Source organism: Salmo salar, chromosome ssa07 (genome assembly GCF_905237065.1).
Source record: "Salmo salar chromosome ssa07, Ssal_v3.1, whole genome shotgun sequence".
Lineage (NCBI taxonomy): Eukaryota > Metazoa > Chordata > Actinopteri > Salmoniformes > Salmonidae > Salmo > Salmo salar.
Window position 1 is genome coordinate 39,015,969 of NC_059448.1, and position 21,325 is coordinate 39,037,293.

At 42.4% G+C, this 21,325-nt stretch overlaps 1 protein-coding gene across 6 annotated transcripts in view; it reads right to left on the reverse strand.

Moving 5' to 3' along the window:
• The window catches only part of LOC106609220 (dedicator of cytokinesis protein 4), a 141,397-nt gene extending 126,530 nt beyond the window's left edge, over window positions 1-14,867 (reverse strand). For 4 of the 6 annotated variants that reach the window (XM_014207751.2, XM_014207750.2, XM_014207752.2 and 1 more), the window contains exon 1: window positions 14,661-14,858. In XM_014207751.2, coding sequence (XP_014063226.1) covers window positions 14,661-14,697 — 37 coding nt within the window. In that variant the 5' untranslated portion in view covers window positions 14,698-14,858. Of the gene's footprint in view, window positions 1-14,660 lie in introns of all 6 variants that reach the window. The other 2 variants (XM_014207754.2, XM_014207749.2) reach the window with 1 other exon arrangement.
• Between the last annotated feature and the right edge of the window lie 6,458 nt (window positions 14,868-21,325).

Genomic DNA, 21,325 nt, shown 5'->3' on the forward strand with positions numbered 1-21,325 from the left:
ATGCAAAAAAGGCCCCATTCAATCAATGATGAGAAGGAGGAGGAAGAGAAGACACAGCGTCCCCAGACAAACAACTTGAGAGAGAACCGGGTTATTATTATTCAGGAAAAGCCTAACAGAATTCTGGTTTCCTCCTTAATGGTTTAAAGGCTTTCTGTTTAGTTGGATAAACATTCAGACAGAAAAAAGCTCCAAAAGGCAGGTTAAGTAGGAGACTAAGTGGAGTAGGGTAACAGTCGGAGGTAAAGTAAACTCAATAAATTAAACACAGGCTCTTTTAGGCAAAACCTCTACCACCCAGTGACAATATCAATAATTTTCGGGATGGTAAAACGTTTTCAGTTTAAACTTAAATGACTAAAACCAGACAAAGTATTTAGAAAAGACAATAGAGCAATAGATTTTTTATAAGATCATTTTTGAGAACTAACAATCCCCAAAATAAAAACTAGGCAGTCGGAGAGAATCTGAAATTCCCAAAATGGCATGGAACAGCCATTGAGGATTGGAGGAACCTGGCAACGACGGAGATGGCAGCACCTCTTACGAAACTTTGCGGTATTTCATTTTTTTATGTATTATTTTTTACATTATTAGCTCAGGAAATGTTTTGTGTCATTACATACAGCCGGGAAGAACTATTGGATATTAGAGCGGCGGTAACTTACCAGAACTAACAGCATTACGACCAGGAATACGACTTCCCCGAAGCCGAACCTTTGTTCGCTCTCCCCATGGATATTAAACTGATTCCAGAGGCCGACCCAAAACATCGCCGGCGGAGGAGAGGCACTCAGAGCGACCTGCTGGTTCAACTTAGGAGGCGCGCACACCACCCATCGCTTCCGAGTATATTACTTGCTGATGTTCAGTCTTTCGATAACAAAGTTGACGAGCTCAGGGCAAGGATTTCTTTCCAGAAAGACATCAGGGCCTGTAACATACTTTGTTTCACGGAAACATGTCTCTCTGTCTATTCTGTCAAGATCGATCCAGCCAGAGGGATTATCAGTTCATCGCACAGACAGGAATAAATATCTCTCCGGGAAGCAGAAGGGCAGAGGTGTGTGTTTCATGATAAACGACTCATTGTGTAATTGTAGTAACATACAGGAACTCAAGTCCTTTTGTTCACCTGAATTAGAATACCTCACAATGAAATGCCAACCGTATTATCTCCCAAGAGAATTATCCTCGGTCATAGCCACGGTCATTTATATCCCCCCTCAAGCCGATACCACGACGGCCCTCAAGGAACTCCACTGGAGTTTATGCAAACTGGAAACCACATATCCTGAGGCTGCATTTATTGTAGCTGGGGATTTTAACAAAGCAAATTTGAGGACAAGGCTGCCGAAGTTCTATCAACATATCGACTGTGGTACTCGCGTGGGTAAAACACTCGACCACAGCTATTCAAACTTCCTGCATGCTTACAAGGCCCTTGCCCGCCCTCCTTTTGGGCAAATCTGACCATGACTCCAGTTTGCTCTTCCCTTCATATAGGCAGAAACTCAAACAGGAAGTACCCGTGCTAAGGACTATTCATCGATGGGCTGACCAATCGGAATCCACACTTCAGGATTGTTTTGATCACGTGGACTGGGATATGTTCCGGGTAGCTTAATAATTTGGATTAATACACTGAACCGGTGACAGTTTTTCAGGAAGTGTATAGAAGATGTCTGACCCACTGTTACTATTAAAACCTACCCTAACCAGAATCCGTGGATAGATGGTATCATATGCACAAAACTGAAAGCGCGAACCACCGCATTTAACCATGGCAATTTAACCATGACTGGGAATATGGCAGAATACAAACAGTGTAGTTATTCAGTCCGCAAGGCAATTAAACAGGCAAAATGTCAGTATAGAGACAAGGTGGAGTGGCAATTCAACGGCTCGGACACGAGACAGGGTCTACTGACAATCACGGACTACAAAAGGAAAACCAGCAATGTCACGGACACCGACTTCTTGCTTCCGGACAAGCTAAACACCTTCTTTTCCCGCTTTGAGGATAACACAGTGCCTCCGACGCAACCCGTTACCAAGGATTGTGGGCTCTTCTCCGTGGCCGGCTGCCGGCCCAGGCGGCATCCCAAGCCGCGTCCTCATAGCATGAGCAAACCAGCTGGCTGGTGTGTTTATGGGCATATTCAATCTCTCCCTATCCTAGTCTGCTATCCCCACATGCTTCAAGATGGCCACCATTGTTCCTGTACCCAAGAAAGAAAAGGTAACTGAACTAAATGACTGCCGGCCTGTATCACTCACCTCTGTCATCATGAAGTGCTTTGAGAGACTAGTCAAGTGTCATATCACCTCTACCTTACCTGCCACCCTAGACCCACTTCAATTTGCTTACCGCCCCAATAGATCAACAGACGATGCAATTGCCATCACTATGCACACGGCCCTATCCCATCTGGACAAGAGGAATACCTATGTAAGAAAGCTGTTTATTGACTATAGCTCAGCATTCAACACCTTAGTACCCTCTAAGCTCATTATTAGGCTCGAGGCCCTGGGTCTGAACCCCGGCCTGTGCAACTGGAATTCCAGATGAGTTGCCCCCATAAGAGTGCGTGCTCAGCCGGTTCACCCATGACTGCGTGGCCGAGCACTCCTCCAACTCAATCATCGACAGTAGTAGGCTTGATTACCAACAATGACGAGACAGGCTACAAGGAAGAGGTGAGGGCTCTGGGAGTGTGGTGCCAGGAAAATAGCCTCTCTCACTCAACGTCAACAAAACAAAGGAGATGATCATGGACTTCAGGAAAGAGCAGAGGGTGCACCCCCCTATCCACATCGATGGGACCGCAGTGGAGACGGTGGAAAACTTCAAGTTCCTAGGCATACAAATCACTGACAAACTGAAATGGACCACCCACACAGACAGGGTGGTGAAGAAGGTGCAACAGAGCCTCTTCAACCTCAGGAGGCTGAAGAAATGTGTCTTGTCACCTAAAACCCTCACAAACATTTACAAATGCACAATTGAGAGCATCCTGTCAGGCTGTACCACCTGGTATGGCAACTGCATCGTCTGCAAGCGCAAGGCTCTCCAGAGGGTGGTGCGGTCTGCCCAACACATTACAGCGGGGCAAACTACCCGCCATCCAGGACACCTACTGCACCAGACGTCACAGGAAGGCCAAAAAGATCATCAAGGACATCAACCAACCGAGCCACTGCCTGTTCACCCTGTTAGCATCCAGAAGGCGAGGTCAGTACAAGTGTATCAAAGCTGGGACCGAGAGACTGAAAAACAGCTTCTATCTCAAGGCCATCAGCCTGTTAAACAGCCACCACTAGCACATTAGAGGCGGCTGCCAATGGACATAGACTAGAGTTCACTGGCCACTTTAAATAAGGGAACACTAGTCACTTTGATAATGTTTACATATCTTGCATTACTCATCTCATATGTATATACTGTATTCTATACTATTCTACTGTATATTAGTCACTTTAATAATGTTTACACATCTTGCATTACTCATCTCATATGTATATATAATATTCTACTGTATCTTAGTCCATGCCGCTCTGACATCGCTCGTCCATATATGTACAGTTGATGTCGGAAGTTTACATACACTGGTTTTTCAACCACTCCACAAATTTCTTGTTAACAAACTATAGTTTTGGCAAGTCGGTTAGGACATCTACTTTGTGCATGACACAAGTAATTTTTCCAACAATTGTTTACAGACAGATTATTTCACTTATAATTCACTATATCACGATTCCAGTGGGTCAGAAGTTTACATACACTAAGTTGACTGTGCCTTTAACCTGTTATGGATAGGGGGCAGTATTTTCACGGCCGGATAAAACACGTACCCGATTTAATCTGTTTATTACTCCTGCCCAGAAACTAGAATATGCATATAATTGTTTGATTTGGATAGAAAACACCCTAAAGTTTCTAAAACTGTTTGAATGGTGTCTGTGAGTATAACAGAACTCATATGGCAGGCCAAAACCTGAGAAGTTTCCAAACAGGAAGTGCCCTCTCTGACCATTTCTTGGCCTTTTTTTGCCTCTTTATTGAAAACAGAGGATCTCTGCTGTAACATAACACTTTCTAAGGCTCCCATAGGCTCTCAGAAGGCGCCAGAACGTTGAATGATGACTTTGCAGTCCATGGCTGAAAAACAGTAGCGCATTTGGATAGTGGTCGATCTGAGAACAATGAGACGGGTGCGCGCGTGCACGTGAAGAGTCCATTTTACATTTTCAGTCTTTGAACGAAAACAACGACTCCCAGTCGGAATATTATCGCTATTTTACGAGAAAAATCGCATAAAAATTGATTTTAAACAGCGTTTGACATGCTTCGAAGTACGGTAATGGAATATTTTGAAATTTTTTGTCACCCTTCGTTACCCTTCGGATAGTGTCTTGAATGCACAAACAAAACGCCGCTATTTGGATATAACTATGGATTATTTGGAACCAAACCAACATTTGTTGTTGAAGTAGAAGTCCTGGGAGTGCATTCTGACGAAGAACAGCAAAGGTAATCCAATTTTTCTTATAGTAAATCTGAGTTTGGTGAGTACCAAACTTGGTGGGTGTCAAAATAGCTAGCCTGTGATGGCCGGGCTATCTACTCAGAATATTGCAAAATGTGCTTTCACCGAAAAGCTATTTTAAAATCGGACACCGCGATTGCATAAAGGAGTTCTGTATCTATAATTCTTAAAATAATTGTTATGTTTTTTGTGAACGTTTATCGTGAGTAATTTAGTAAATTCACCGGAAGTGTTCGGTGGGAATGCTAGTTCTGAACATCACATGCTAATGTAAAAAGCTGTTTTTTGATATAAATATGAACTTGATTGAACAAAACATGCATGCATTGTATAACATAATGTCCTAGGAGTGTCATCTGATGAAGATCATCAAAGGTTAGTGCTGCATTTAGCTGTGGTTTTGTTTTTTGTGACATTATATGCTAGCTTGAAAAATGGGTGTCTGATTATTTCTGGCTGGGTACTCTGCTGACATAATCTAATGTTTTGCTTTCGTTGTAAAGCCTTTTTGAAATCGGACAGTGTGGTTAGATAAAGGAGAGTCTTGTCTTTAAAATGGTGTAAAATAGTCATATGTTTGAAAAATTGAAGTGTTCGGATTTTCGAGGAGTTTGTATTTCGCGCCACGCCCTATCATTGGATATTGGAGCGGTGTTCCGCTAGCGGAACGTCTAGATGTAAGAAGTTAAACAGCTTCGATAATTCCAGAAAATGATGTCATGGCTTTAGAAGCTTCTGATAGGCTAATTGACATTATTTGAGTCAATTGGAGGTGTACCTGTGGATGTATTTCAAGGCCTACCTTCAAACTCAGTGCCTCTTTGCTTGACATCATGGGAAAATCAAAAGAAATCAGCCAAGACCTCAGAAATAAATGTTTTCTCTCCACAAGTCTGGTTCATCATTGGGAGCAATTTCCAAATGCCTGAAGGCACCACGTTCATCTGTACAAATAATAGTATGCAAGTATAAACACCATGGGACCACGCAGCCGTCATACTGTTCAGGAAAGAGACGTGTTCTGTCTCCTAGAGATGAACGCACTTTGGTGTGAAAAGTGCAAATCAATCCCAGAACAACAGCAAAGGACCTTGTGAAGATGCTGGAGGAAACAGGTACAAAAGTAGCTATATCCACAGTAAAATGAGTCCTATATCGACATAACCTGAAAGGCCGCTCCGCAAGGAAGAAGCCACTGCTCCAAAACCGCCATAAAAAAGACAGACTACGGTTTGCAACTGCACATGGGGACAAAGATTGTACTTTTTGGAGAAATGTCCTCTGGTCTGATGAAACAAAAATAACTATTTGGCAATAATGACCATCGTTATGTTTGGAGGAAAAAGGGAGAGGCTTGCAAGCTGAAGAACACCATCCCAACCATGGCATCATCATGTTGTGGTGGTGCTTTGCTGTAGGAGGGACTGGTGCACTTCACAAAATAGATGGCATCATGAGGCAGGAAAATTATGTGGATATATTGAAGCAACATCTCAAGACATCAGTCAGCAAGTTAAAGTTTGGTCGCAAATGGGTCTTCCAAATGGACAATGACCCCAAGCATACTTCCAAAGTTGTGGCAAAATGGCTTAAGGACAACAAAGTCAACGTATTGGAGTGGCCATCACAAAGCCCTGACCTCAATCCTGTAGAAAATTTGTGGGCGGAATTGAAAAAGCGTGTGTGAGCAAGGAGGCCTACAAACCTGACTCAGTTACACCAGCTCTGGCAAGAGGAATGGGCCAAAATTCACCCATCTTATTGTGGGAAGCTTGTGGAAGGCTACCGAAATGTTCGACCCAAGTTAAACAATTTAAAGGCAATGCTACCAAATACTAATTTAGTGTATGTAAACTTCTGACCCACTGAGAATGTGATGAAAGAAATAAAAGCTGAAATAAATCATTCTCTCTACTATTATTCTGACATTTCACATTCTTAAAATAAAGTGTTGATCCTAACTGACCTAAGACAGGGAATTTTTATTAGGATTAAATGTCAGGAATTGTGAAAAACTGAGTTTAAATGTATTTGGCTAAGGTGTATGTAAACTTCCGACTTCAACTGCATATATTCTTAATTCCATTCCTTACTTAGATTTGTGTGTATTGGGCATATGTTGTGAAATTGTTTGATATTACTTGTTAGATATTACTGCACTGTCAGAGCTAGAAGCACAAGCATTTCACTACACCCACAATAACATCTGCTAAACACGTGTATGTGACCAAGATAGCATAAGAACAAGGAATAACCAATTGCAAAATGTGTATAATTGCAGGAAACTACCTTTAAAACAGCAAATTCTCTCAGCCCTATGACAAATGTGTAAAATTGCAGGAAGCTAGTTTTAAAACTGGAAAGTATTCTCTCTGTCCCATATCAATATGTGTAGAATTGCAGGAAATTAGCTTCAAAACAGCGACATAGAGGAGGGCCTCTAAAACCTCACCATCTCTTCCCCCCCCGCTGAAAGAAATCCTAGGGGAACGTCCGGTTCAGATACAAAGCGATTCTTCGCTGTGTAAGATTTCAGAAAAAGCTCTTTATTCCATCAGGAAATCGTCAACAGGCTTACATTTCTAGTGTTGAATCATACTGAAAACAATTAAACTGTTATTCTACTCTGGTCCCTTCGAAGCGAACTAGGAACATTGAACAACCCATGTAGATTATTTAAGTACCATGTGTGTAGCCTATTCTCTTAAAGGAGAAACCAAGCCATTTCAACTAGCGCACCATGATAAAATGAATTGCAACTGGTCTAAATACTCACTCAGCTTTTCGCTGGGTGAAAAACAGCCATGGACCAACAGTGAATTACAATAAAACCCCTTTGAATGTCAAACTAACTAAGTTAAACTGGCTTGTCTGTGGATGTCCAAGACAGGATATAAAGGACCTGAGGGAGGATGTGCGTGTGCTGTGTGGTTGTGTGGTGTGTGTGTGTTGAGCCAGATCCTGAACCAGGCAGGGCAAGGAAACAGAGATCACACACACACACGCACACTGACAGGTAAGATGATGGCTTACAGCAGCCAAGGTCAAACCATCATCTGCCCAGCCGCATCGAGCTGATTCATGTGGTGTGTGTGTGTGTGTGCGTGCGTGCGTGCAAGTGACCTGAATGGAAAACTAACACAGTACAGTCTGTGTAGTGTGAATTGATCTAACGGAATGGAAATCCAGCAGCTCAGGTAGTATCAAGTCAAACACTGGCAGCCAAATATATTTATTCATACTGTACGTGCGACAGAGAGAGGGAAGAGTTTTAAATCAGCAGGGTAAAATAATAGCTGTGATGCTAAGAAAGAGAGAGAGACATCCTTATCACTCACATGAAAGACAGTGACGAGAGCTGGGCAAGCAGAACAGCCGAGAGTACAATCATACCACCACGATGGATCATACTTCCTGCTTTTCCGAGCCAGAACAGCATTCAAATCATCACCCTTCAACAACACAGACAAAACAGGAGCCAAGGACATGGAGAGCCAGGAAAACATTAAAGCCATCTGGCCTGATACATTGTACTTTACCAACACAAAACGCAACCCAGATAGAGAGAGTTGGTGCGTCGCAAATGGTAACCTAGGGGACCCATAGGGTTCTGGTCAAAAGTAGTGCACTACATAGGGAATAGGATGTCACTTCATTGGGACACAGACAGAGACAGTGTTTTCTATATGCTTTGATTACAACCAACTGTGGTGGTAGTGATCTCTATCTCTTTCATGTAGATGAACACCTAAATGAATTGTGGCCAGGCTCCAGCTCAGTGGTGGGGTTCTGTACTCAACGGAAACCTTTGTGTGTCTTGTGATAGCAGCAGCAACATGCTCCATGCCCAGATATGATCATCCATATTCATTTTGGGGGAGCCGAATGGGGAGACGGGGACATACTGTAGGTAAATGCATAGAGATAGTGGGAGAGGTAGACACTACATAGAGAGCCAGTGAGGTTTCACTACTTTACCATCTTCAGTCCCTCTGTCTGTTTCTCTGCCCTAGAGAGACCACTGCCCCCACAACAACACTACGGAAGTGTCTGGGGAGGAGGAAGAATAGACAAACAGAAGGAGTGAAAGAGACAAAAGAGAGGGAGCGAAATAGACAAATGGGAGGAGTAGATAAAAAAAGACAGATGGAAAGACGGATACGGAGAGCGGTGGGTAAAGAGAGAAAATAACAAAGAGAGAGAGACAGACAGAGAGAGAGAACCACCAGACAGACAGAGAGAGAAAGAGAAAAGAGAGACAGACAGACAGATGGAATGAAAGAGAGAGAGAGAGAGAGAGAGATAAGATGATATGGGGGAGAGTAACCTCCAATCTCTGAAAACAGCCCACTCCTGACACTGACATGTTTTCTGCCTGCCAAGAGGAGAGAGCCTTCTCCATGACCTCGAACACAACCAGGACTATCACTGCATAGAAAGGCCTGGTTCAACCTTTAGTACGACCAACCACAACAACCCATTTTATTATGCATTCATAATGTATTAATAGCAAACCGCTAACACAAGCATCACCGCACATAAAGGCCTGGTTCAACCACAACAATGACAAATTTATTATAAAGCATTAATAATGCGTGAATAACATACCTCTTCTTGTTCCTTTTAATAACTGAGGACAAGAGGTTGTCAGACGGTGACTGGTGTGTTGTGTGGATCACAGAGTTTCAATGGCTGCTGCGACCCAAATGGTACCATATTCCCTTTATAGTGCACATAGGGCTCTAGTCAAAAGTATTGCACTTTAAAGGGAATAAGGTGCCATTTGAGACACAAGCCAATGTACAGAGCCCCATGATCAATGCAGCAAGACTGAGATTACACAGCCAATGGACACTATATAACTCAACACCTCTGGAAATCCATTTTTTAGGGAATCTGTTCTTTTTTTGCCCCTTTAAAAATGAGCATGTGCACCAAAAACTCAAAACGCATCAATAGTTCCTTTCACACATCAATCCCAATGACTGTCATCTATGAATATAGCATTCATTTCTGAAAACGCTGGTGACAGGCTGTCATTTCTTCCACCCCCACCTCCTCTGTCGAAGCGTTGATGAGCACGAACTGTGAATTCATAATAGAACACACCCCATTAACCTCTTACTGGGTTCACAGACTGGTATCAGGGAAACCACAGTGACCATACAATAGATAGACCTCTGGAATAGGGAGGCTACTTCATTACAATGTGACTAAAGTAGGATTTATATCAGTATGGTTTAAATATAGGGTCCATTTCAATAAGTAGGCCCTATAGGGCTGAAAGGAATACATTAAATCACTCAGAGGGGAAGCAATTTCTACAGAACAATGAATAGGCTAATATCATCCCATTTTTAAAACATTGGCTTTTAAATATATCCATTTCACAGCACTGTCCTTTAAATGTATCTACTTTACAGTAGCGTAATTGTAATGTATATTAAGTAATACATTAATAGGACATACATGAATGTACTATGCACAGTATGTAGCCATAGTGATGCCCTCTCAGTCCAGTTGTTACCAGGAGACAGCAGCCCTAGCTACCTCCAGACTGCCCTGCCGTCAGCCGACTGTGCTGTGGTGAAAAGCAGGCTGGGATTCATACTGGGAGGTGACATGTGAGCTGCGATCCAGTCCACTCATTGGCCGGCTGCAGCCGCCTAGCCTCAGCTGCATCCTTCCACATAAAACATATGGCGCCAATTAGACCGCGGAGGTGTCACCCAATCCAACGGGACCCACACATTACATTGTATTCATATCAAAAAGGCTGCCTCACCACAGGGGGTGAAAAGGTAAACATGCTGATTTTGTAAGAAATAAGACCCGGAAAATAGCAGTGTTTATTCTGTGTGTCTTTATATAATAAATGGGATAGAATGATGTTTGTTCTATTTTCAATTGAAAGTAAATAGAGCTGCAGTAATGGGATAACACAAACAGGCTAAATGCAGCATTTTTCAATCCAGTCTAGTATTCACCAACCATGTTAAATTGAAAAGGTGTTGTGCATGATTGTCATTGTAAATAAACACAAAATGTCTTTGTTGGAGCGGAGGAATAAAATATACATGGCTAGTTGCCCCCGTCTACCTATAACACCAGCTAGGCTAACATGTCAGAGGTTTAGCTCTCCCTTTGCCTCCCTTTCCCCATCCCTATCCCTTCCTTCTCCCCCCTCTCTCAATCTCTCTCTCTCTCTCTGATCCCACTGTGCCTGTCTAATTCACCAGGGAGTTCCAATATTGACTAGGGCAACTCCCTCCAGCGATCATCATCCCTAAATGATTGCCGGCCCGGCCGCGGCTAGCAGATGAAGCCTAATGGATGAAGACAGCAGAGGGGAGCGGATGAAGAAGCAATTACAAGCTGGGGTGGCGTTGTGGGGCCACGCCTCCCTGTGACCCGGGCGGTGTTCATTAAGGAGGCAGGGGGGTGTAATATAATGAAGGAATGGGATCACAGGCCCCGTTCCCCCTGCCAAACAACCTGCTAATCCCACGGGGGTAGGGAGTGTTGGGTAGGGTGGGCACGTCCAACAATAAGGCCTCCTGACACACGCCGCCAGGCAGGGCCAGCCCCCACCCCTCGGCCCAGTGACATCCCCCCCGGGGGGGACAGGCGACAGCAGCCAGGGGAGAAGGACAGCCCCAGGCCTGACACACTACATAGCAGGCCTCAAACTCCTCCACTCTACTACATGCATTGCTCAAGGGCCAGGGCCATTCAAGGGCAGCACTTCACTACACAACCACTCCATTCTGTTTTTCTACCATTCGCTTGAGGGTGTTTATATGTTGAGAATTATTTATGTGTTTCCATAGGCTGCTGTGGGTAAACATTGAGATTACAAAAGTAAATACTTGGCTGTGGTTATATGCTAAATATAAAGTATTTTGCTTGAATGCTCGATGGAATATTCTATTCAATACACACAGTCACACACACACGATCTAACGCAGCTCATTAAATTATGATAAGCAATGACATGCTTGATTGGCTGCAATATCAGTCTTAACAGAGGAGAGAAAGGCCCCTTCTCTTCCTGTTAATCATCATTTCAGGCTATTTGCAGCAAATACAATTTCTGAAAAACAGAGACAACGTTCAACAGGGACAACGTTCTCTCTCCAAGGCTGTGAAGCTACAGTGTTAGCTGTTGTGTGTTTAATTGATGATGGATAATCCACGGAGAATTCCAGTATTCCAGTGTTCAAAAGGAACCAGATGCAGTGGATTTTCCAAAGGCGGGAATTCCAGTGAAAATATTCCCCACATTCCGTCCTACTATTCCATTCGTCTACCATCCTTTCTCAATGTACACATTTCTATTCAATTTCCTACCTCATGTTTAACTGAAATACATTCCAACCCTCTTTGATATGAAAATCTCTCCTCGTGGCAGAATGTCCATTAGGAATCCAATTTTACAGCACCCCTGCTTATGGTTAGAAACCTGTAATCATTTAAATGGTGTACTAATAGGAGTCTTAATGCTGTACTGTCTTCCTCTGCTGGACTCCATTCATATTTCATCAATGGTAGATAGAGGGCTGTCCTCCCATGCATAAGGCAAATCAACATCAAAGCCCAATACCTCCCAATTAAAAGCTGGAATTCTACATTTCACTCTGTGGCGAGAGATCAAATGGTTCGCACCAAGGATCCAAGAACCTCAACCCATTTTGGGAAGCCAGCCCTGGTTTAAAGGGGGGGTAAAATGTTCACTGAAAGGACCTCAAGGATATCACATTTGCAGTGCATACTATATCAATCATATTCAAATACAGTAGGCTACTATATCAATGCTACTGGTACATCAAAGACATAACGGACATCCATACATCTTGAGACTAAAGACCCTGGGGTGAAACGGTTAAAACCAGGGTTTTGAAGACAGCTGTTTCACTGAAACATGAATATTCTCAAATAACATTCTGTGTTGAGCCTCAGTGAGCGATCATGATCAATGATGATCACAGAGGGTAATTAGCCGGTTGACGTTATATAGCTACAGAATAGCAAAGTGTTCCGCGTGTTAGGATCCTTTCGAATCAAGCGAATGTCTGCCTTCTATTCTATTCTTTTTTTTTTTTTTTGCTCATTCAAAACCAAATGAACCAAAACTATGGTGACTAAGACTTGAAAGAGGCAAGAAAACATACTCAAAAGCCTAAATGTACGTTTACCTCGACCATCTGTTTCAGCAAAAGGTTAAAACAGTAAAAACTCTTCAATGGAATGAGCACCCTGTGTACCGATAGGCAGAAGGAATTTAGAAACAAGGGACTGAGTCTTGATGATGAAAACACATGGTCTTCTTTGAACTCCAGATTTCTCCACTTAACCTATTTAACAGCCCGAAGCATCCAAACAAACAACCAAAGATCAACTACGGTACTTCTATACAGGACTATATCTTCATCCATCAAACATCTCTCCACATCATTCACATATAGCCAAATTGTCATTTCCTGTATGTTGTTTTTGCACTCTTTGTCCATTCTCAAACAATGTGTACATAACCTTAACCTGAGTTACAAAACGTTGACAAATCACTACATTTACTCAACGTTGTGTTGTTGCTTCTTTGTCCACTTAAAAACAACAGCGGGCTTATGACCAGAGTTGCACAAGAAGGAAACAGTCTTTCTTCTCCAGAATCACCACCGTCATAGGGAGGAAGTCCCCTACTACCCAACCACAGGCTCTAAATCGGCGCTAATTAAAAGAGTCTTATTGAAAATAGGATCAAGACTGCTTAATCCACTTAAAGCCTCACTTGCAATTTAAGACAATGAAGGCATTCAAGCATTGAGAATAAATTGAATGTTATACAAGCCTCCTCCCACCTGTCTCCATGGACTGAACTTAGAAAGAGGTTGAAATTGTGAAATGAGGCAATGTATCAAACTGCAAGCGCTGGGTTCTAACTTGAGTCTTTAAATTATACAGTACCAAAGCTTCTTAGCTCAGTTGTGACAGGGAGGGAAGAAAAACATGCACACACCAGGGGAAAAAGAGCAGGGCCAGTTAGCGACCAAAAACCAATTGTAACAGATACAGGGCAGAGGCCAGTTTCTGGTTCAGTGAATCACTGTGTTCCAATGATTTCAGGTCAAGACAAGGTAGGCCTTCGGCACCTAGAGGTGTGACTGATAGGCCTACATAACACAATATGGCAATATTTCTGCAAGAGTGAGATTTCAAGCAGTTAGGGGCTGGATAAAGCGTCCCAAACATGAACTCCTTCAACCAATAAATATGCTTTGCGACACTATTTTTGGTCCATTGGGGAACGCATCTCAATAGGATGTTTTGACAGAACGTGGGCGCACAGTGAATATCCCCCACTTCGATTAGATATTATAGCACTATTTTTTAATCCCATAGCATATCTTTCACTCGCATTGTGTTTGCTTCACTTCAACGTTTTATCTGTGGCTATGACACCCATGCCGCTCAGAACAATGCACACTAGGAGGTCAGCTTCACTCCCTAGTTTCACTGAGAGAGACTAGATAAACAAGGTTGAAGGTTCAGTGGAATTTCCGAATACCAAAAACACAATGTTCCATTCGAACGTTTTTTATTTTTTTTATTTATCGACACTTTCTTTTCTTTTCAACGAGGAGTAAACACAATACACACATATAAAGTGCTAAATAGATGCTTTGCACAGAGTATCGTATTTTGTTTGCTTCCATTCATTTATCAGACACAATGTAACAAAAACCAACAAAGCGATTGAGCGCGCACAGAGTGCAAAGAGATGCACTGATCACGGAGGTTCCATTGCCCCGAGTCATGCGTGGTGCGTTCATTTTTATAGCTGTAAAACCATAATGTATTCATAGCCTATAGCCTACAAATGCATGGAAAGCAAAGACTCGTGAAATACTGGGGAAGTGGTGGTGCCTATGAAATAAGCACGCGTTAGTAACCGTTAGTAGAGAACATGATAAAAGACAGTGGTCGTTGTTATGTTGATACTGTGTAACAAAATGAAATTGCAGCATATTCCCTATTAGATTTAAACTAATTACATCTTTTTTGAGTAAACGAGAGCGCCGCATTTTTAAAACATATAACCAATAAACTTACCGACGCCGTATTTCTCGTGTTCTGTAGGTATCCACATATTTACGATTGGTACATTAAAGTAATTTGTGAGAACAGCAGCTCAATGTAGATATTTCGTGCTGTATAACGCATTCTAGGCTATTGAATTCCTTTCCTCCGCTCTGAAGTCATTGTTCAGATTGCAGGAGAGAGAGCGGCTACTGTATCTTCATAGTGGATTGAGACGGAGAAGGAGCTTTGCATTGTGGGGCTTGTAGTAAAACCGAATGACGTAAACAAACTGAGAGAAAAAAAAAGGACTCAGAGTCCCACAAAGCCATAATGAATACATGGATGAAATAGAGTTCCACAGTATGAGTCATAATACCCATAAAACTTAGCAGTCAAACAGGAAAATGTTTCCAATCGTTTTTCCACCATTCATTTTTCCCATAGGGGATTTTAGGGCGCGCTCGTAAATTCCCTCTGGAGCACTCTCGTCAGAGTGTGCCAGAGTGCAGAATAACAAAAAAGCGTAATTAAATTGTAGCCAGCAGCACAGTTACAGTCACCAACGCTCTGGATAACATGAAAACAGCCTAACCAGCTTTGCTAGGGTTGAGAAAATGGTCAGAGTGAAGTGTTCTACCATTTATGTCTGGAAGTAGCTAGCAAGCTAGCCAACTTTAGCCAGTTAGCTTGGGTGCTTGACTGCCATTGTGAGGTCAGAACAGTAGGATCAGCGAAACGCTCTGAATTTACGAACGGACAATCTGACAACGCTCTGAATTTACGAACGCCCAGAGCACACTGAGCGCTCCCTGGCACTCCAGAGTGAACTTACGAATGCACCCTTAGAAAAACTTAAAATAAGGGCTGTGTTTCCTGTAGGCTTACCCTGGCGTGATGTTTTGAAAGCCGTGTAAAGTTCGCTTGGACAAGGTGACTTTTATCAGTATATTCACCTGTATTTACCCCCCCAAAATGAAATGATAATTAGCTGCTAATGTGGCTATCATAAAGAACTACAAATAAAGAACTTCCAAATTGAGGCAAAGGTAAGAATCTCTTCATTAACTATCTAATGTTAGCCAAATGTAATAAACACTAAATTGGCTAAATTTATTTTAATGGACAATTCTGTGAACTGTCTTTTGCAAGTTTTAAATTGACACAGTACCTGTTTGTAAAGGTGTTGGCTGGAGATGACATGCAGGAGCTTGCAGGGATTTGTAGTTTTGCATGATGTCTACTGTGATGCTAATTAGCATTTTGAATCTGAGAGTAAATAGAGCCAAATATATTGATTAAAGTCACCTTGTCCGAGAGAGATTTACAGTTATCAAAACTTCATGCCAGGGTAAGCCTACACGAAACACAGCCCTTATTAGAAGTGTTTCTAAAATCCCCTATGGGACAAATGAATGGTGGAACAACGATTGGAACCATTTCCCTGTTTGACCGCTAGGTTTTATGGGTAATATGACACCTCCTCTGTGGGGCTTTATGAATACATACATGAACGCTTTGCTATTTTGAGTTATGGATTACTGCCTTGTCATTGGATTGGTAGATGTGAGCCTGATGCAGTAGGATAGTTAGATTTATGCCAGAGAGGCAGACAGTCTGAGTGAGAGAGAGTGAGAAATACTTTTTACACATAGCCAATAAGGCCAATATGAAATTGTAGGCCTTGTCAAAGGGTTGCCTACCATGTCTCATGACCAATGGAGATGATAGGTAGGCCTATAGGCTCCCAAGTGGCGCAGCGGTCTAAGACACTGCATCTCAGTGCTAGAGGCGTCACTACAAACCTGGTTTGATTCCAAACTGTACCACAACTGGCCGTGATTGGGAGTCCCATGGGGCGGTGCACAATTGGCCCAGTGTCGTCTGGGTTAGGGCTTGGCCGGGATAGGCCATCATTGTAAATAAGAATCTGTTCTTAACTGACTTGCCTACTTAAATAAATAAACAAGAACAGATTAAATTATGACTCTACAATTTCTGTTCTTAAAGGGATACTTCAGGATTTTGGCAATAAGGCCCTTATCTAGTTCCCTGAGTCCTGAACTTGTGGATAGCATTTTTATGTCTCTGAGTGCAGTTAACCCTGGGCAACATAGGCCTGGGAGGCTCACAGGGATATTGGTATCCACAGTACTCTACCAATTATCACATTTTTCAACCCAATACTTCATTTTTTTTTTTTTTTACATAAATGCACTGTAATGTAAGCTTTAAAACTGCAAGGTTTATCTCTACCTCATGGCAAAATGTGTAGAATTGCAGGAAAGTTGCCTTAAAATGTTATTTCCCAGTGCCCAAGACTTGGTTCGTCCTGACATGCACTGCCAAAGTCATAGTAGAACTCATTGTCTGCTATTTTTTGTTTTAGCTCACTCACTTGTGTTCTGATTATGAGGGGGTCCCTGATTAATTTGCTTTCACCAAAGGGGTCCCAAAAGTTTGAGAACCCCTGGTCTAAGGATGGCCTACCCACACCATCACATATACATGAAAAACAAATACATAAGTAAATCATAGAATCTCTATGGGTCTAACAATATGACAGTGATATTGCTAGAGATCCCAAGTGTCGTGGCACCATGGTGTTTCAGATTCAGAGGTTGTGCCTTGACTACAGATGGTGTACGTGTTGGCTGACATAACCCATATTTCACATGCCAGGCATGGAAGGGAAGGCTGTAGCAGGGCATGCATTTCAGTCTTCTTACAGCTCTTCTGCTGCTAGGGTGAGCACAAAAATAATGCATGAGTGTGTTGAGGACTGCAAGACACTCCAGCATACAGCCAAGAATTCAAGGCACTGTTGGGTTTGTAGCTCACATAATGCCTGCAATTAACTAAGTCAATCTGTATGATCTTAAAGGTCACTCCTCATAATCTCACCCAGTTTCCCTCCAACTCTGTGTTTCAGTTCAGTTCAGAGGCAGTGCCACCACCTTTCAAATAGCCTCTAATAGTAATTCCAGCTGTGAGTTGCATAGTTTGCTTCTCTTTGCAACTAAAACCCATAGATGTTGTTTATTAAACAACTGCACAGAAGCAGTGTAAAAACATGTAAAAACATGAATAAAAATGACTGAAGACATTTAGAAGTTGTTGACTATTTATTTATAACAGGTGATTTATAAATTATGAATAATTTTTTCATCATATGTATTATATTGTATATAATGCATCTCTGGCTTTATCAAAGCATCAAGTCTCACAAGGACATAGTATGTCCTCTACCACTGTGAGCATCCCATGTGACTGAGTAAGCCAATGCTCTTTGAAGAGGAGAGATGGAGAGACGACATGGGGATAAAGGAGAGAGATGGATAGAACACCACCACAGGGATAGGAATGGTAAAGAAAAATATGGATCAACAGAGGAATACAACAGAGAAGCGAGGATGGACAGATAGAGTAAAAAGGATGCGAGAATACCAACAGAGAGAAAGATCAGTCAGGTTACAGTGTTTTCCACTGACCACGCGGTTGTGTGGATTATAACCAAGATGACACTGCAGGCTCACAGTGTCCTATGCCCAGCTTGGTGCCATATGGTCAATGGAAAGACACAGTTACATAGTTTGAATAGTTCACTTAGGATGAGAGAGAGAGAGAGAGAGAGAGAGAGAGAGAGAGAGAGAGAGAGAGAGAGTGATGTCTGAGGCTTAACCACACTAGACAGACCCAGTAACCCAGATAGAACCCTGAAATATCACTCAGCACTTCGTTTCTGCAAATCACCCACCATCACTTTTCATCTACAATTCATAAAACAAGAAGAGACATTTTCTCTGTCTGAGAGGACAGGGGAAGAATGAACAGGAGAGGAGAGGGGAAGGAAGGATAGGGATGAAGATAACTGTTTTCCCAACTATTCTAGAATTCGACTCTATTTTTCATACTATTCTACTATTCTACTACTACGTTCATACTTCTATTCACTATTTCCACAGAGACCATACCATTTGTACTCTACCAAGAGTTTGTAGAGACAGGCTCTGGCCAGTGACACATATTTAAATGGCACCAAACCTTTCAAGTCTCCTTCTCTCCCCATGAGTGTCCTTCTCATGTCCTTCTCTTTCTCCTAGAGAATTCCATCAGGCATCATACCAGTCACCTTGCTTGATAATTCAGCTAAATTAAGCTGCTCAGTGTTGATTGACTTTGTCGTTGCTGGCTTGTTGAGTTATGTAATAGTACATCTGGTAATCACAAGAGACTAGTTCTCTATCTGTATTACAGCAGTTCTGCCTTTCATTTTATTCACATCATGCTGTGTTGGTTTGTCAAGACGATCGTGCTGTATGCCCTAATATAACAGACTAACAGTTGGCAACTTCCTTTTTCCGACCACAAAATATAAACGTCTAAATATATCTCAGAAAAGAGCCCGTTTATAATTTATGCTGTGCATGTTGAGAGCTTGGGACTTTAAGGTTCTATCTGCTAAAAGATGATTCTGAGATAATTGGCTTTAAAGTTCCGAAGCCTCATTGGTTTCAATAGTGTCAGCAATTTCTATCTTGTATTCTTTATAACTAAACAACATGAATTTGGAGTACTATATAGGTAGAGAGAATTGAACAGAAAAATGCTATGACAATAGCTACATTTTGACAGAAATGCAGATACAAGCATATAGTCCCACGCTCTCGATGTATCTGACCTTTCTCAGCAACATGAAAACAGCTCCACAGTAAGAGGGTTAAATGTAGGCTGTACCTATTTTAGTGCAGAAGGATTTTAATAAATTACTTTCATCTGAAAAGGATGGCCTTAATTGTATTGAGAAGGCTGGCTGTATTACTGTACCTAGACAGCACATCACATTACAGTATTGGCACAAATAGCCTATAAGGATTAGCCAGTCTGCTCTATAGAAGTAATGCCTGCTTAAACCATAATCCTCCAGAAAATACCCATTAATACAGTGCCTTCAGAAAGTATTCACACCACTTGACTTTTTCCACATTTTGTTGTATTACAGCCTACATTTTAAATGTAGATATTTTGTCACTGCCCTACACACAATACCCCATAATGTCAAAGTTGTGTTTTTTTTATATATTTAAGAATTACAAAAGTAAAGCTGAAATGTATTGAGTCAATAAGTAGTCAACCCTTTTGTTATGGCAAGCCTAAACAAGTTCAGGATTAGAAATCTGCTTAACAAGTAACATAATACATTGCATGGACTCAATGTGTGCAATAATATATATTTTAATGACTACCTCATCTCTGAACCCCACACATACAGCTAATTGTAAGGTCCCTCAATCGAGCAGTGAATTTCAAACACAGATTCAACCACAAAATCCAGGGAGGTTTTCAAATGCCTCGCAAAGAAGGATACCTATTGGTAGATGGGTAAAAAAAAAAAGACATTGAATATCCCTTTGAGCATGGTGAAGTTCTTAATGACACTTTGGATGGTGTATCAATACACCCAGTCACTACAAAGATACAGAGGGTCCTTCCTAACTCAGTTGCCGGAGAGGAAGGACACCCATCAGGGATTTCACCATGTGGCCAATGGTGAGTTTAATGGCTGTGATAGGAAAACTGAGGATGGATCAACATTGTAGTTACACCACAATACTAACCTAATTGACAGAGTGAAAAAAGGAAGCTGGTACAGAATAAAATATTACAAAACATACATCGTGTTTGCAACCAGGCACTAAGTAGTACTGCAAAAAATGTGGGAAAGCAATTACCTTTTTGTCCTGAAGACAAAGTATTTTTGTTTGGGGCAAATCTAATGCAACACATCACTGAGTACCACTCTCTATATTTGCAAGCATAGTGGAGGCTGCATCATGTTATGCTTGTAATCGTTAAGGACTGGGGAGTTTTTCAGGATAAAAATGAAACGGAATGGAGCTAAACACAGACAAAATCCTAGAGGAAAACCTGGTTCAGTCTGCTTTCCACCAGACACTGGGAGACAAATTCACCCTTCAGCAGGACAATAACCTAAAACACAAGGTCAAATCTACACTTGTCACGGGCGTCGTATGAATTAGACCAAAACGAAGCGGGAATGTGTATGCTCATTATATTCTTTTATTGAAGAAATGAAACAAAAAAACACAAACAAAAAGAACGACGAAAAACAGTCCTGTCAGGCACATAGCTAAACAAGGAACAACTACCCACAAAACCCATAGAAAAAACACCCTCCGGGCTGGAGGGCCGACTCTGGGAGCTCCGGGCTGGAGGGCCGACTCTAGACGGGGCACTGTCGCCGGACGCTCTGGACGGGGACTGCGCACTGAAGGCCTGATGCGTGGGGCTGGCTTAGGAGGCGCCAGACTAGGGACACGCACCACAGGGCTAGTGCGAGGAGCAGGAGCAGGACGAGCTGGACTGGGCTGACGCACTGGAGGCCTGGTGCGTGGGGCTGGTAGTGGAGGTACCAGACTGGAGACACACCCCAAGGCTAGTGCGAGGAGCGGGAACAAGACGTACTAGACTGGGCTGACGCACTGGAGACCTGGTGCTGGCTTTGGAGGCACCAGACTAGAGACACACACCTCAGGGCTAGTGCGAGGAGCAGGAACTGGATACACCGGGCCATGAGTAGGTACTGGAGGTCTGGAGCGCACCTCCTGCACAACCCGTCCTGGCTGGATGGTAATAGTAGCCCTGCACGAGCGGAGTGCTGGCACAGGGCGAACTGG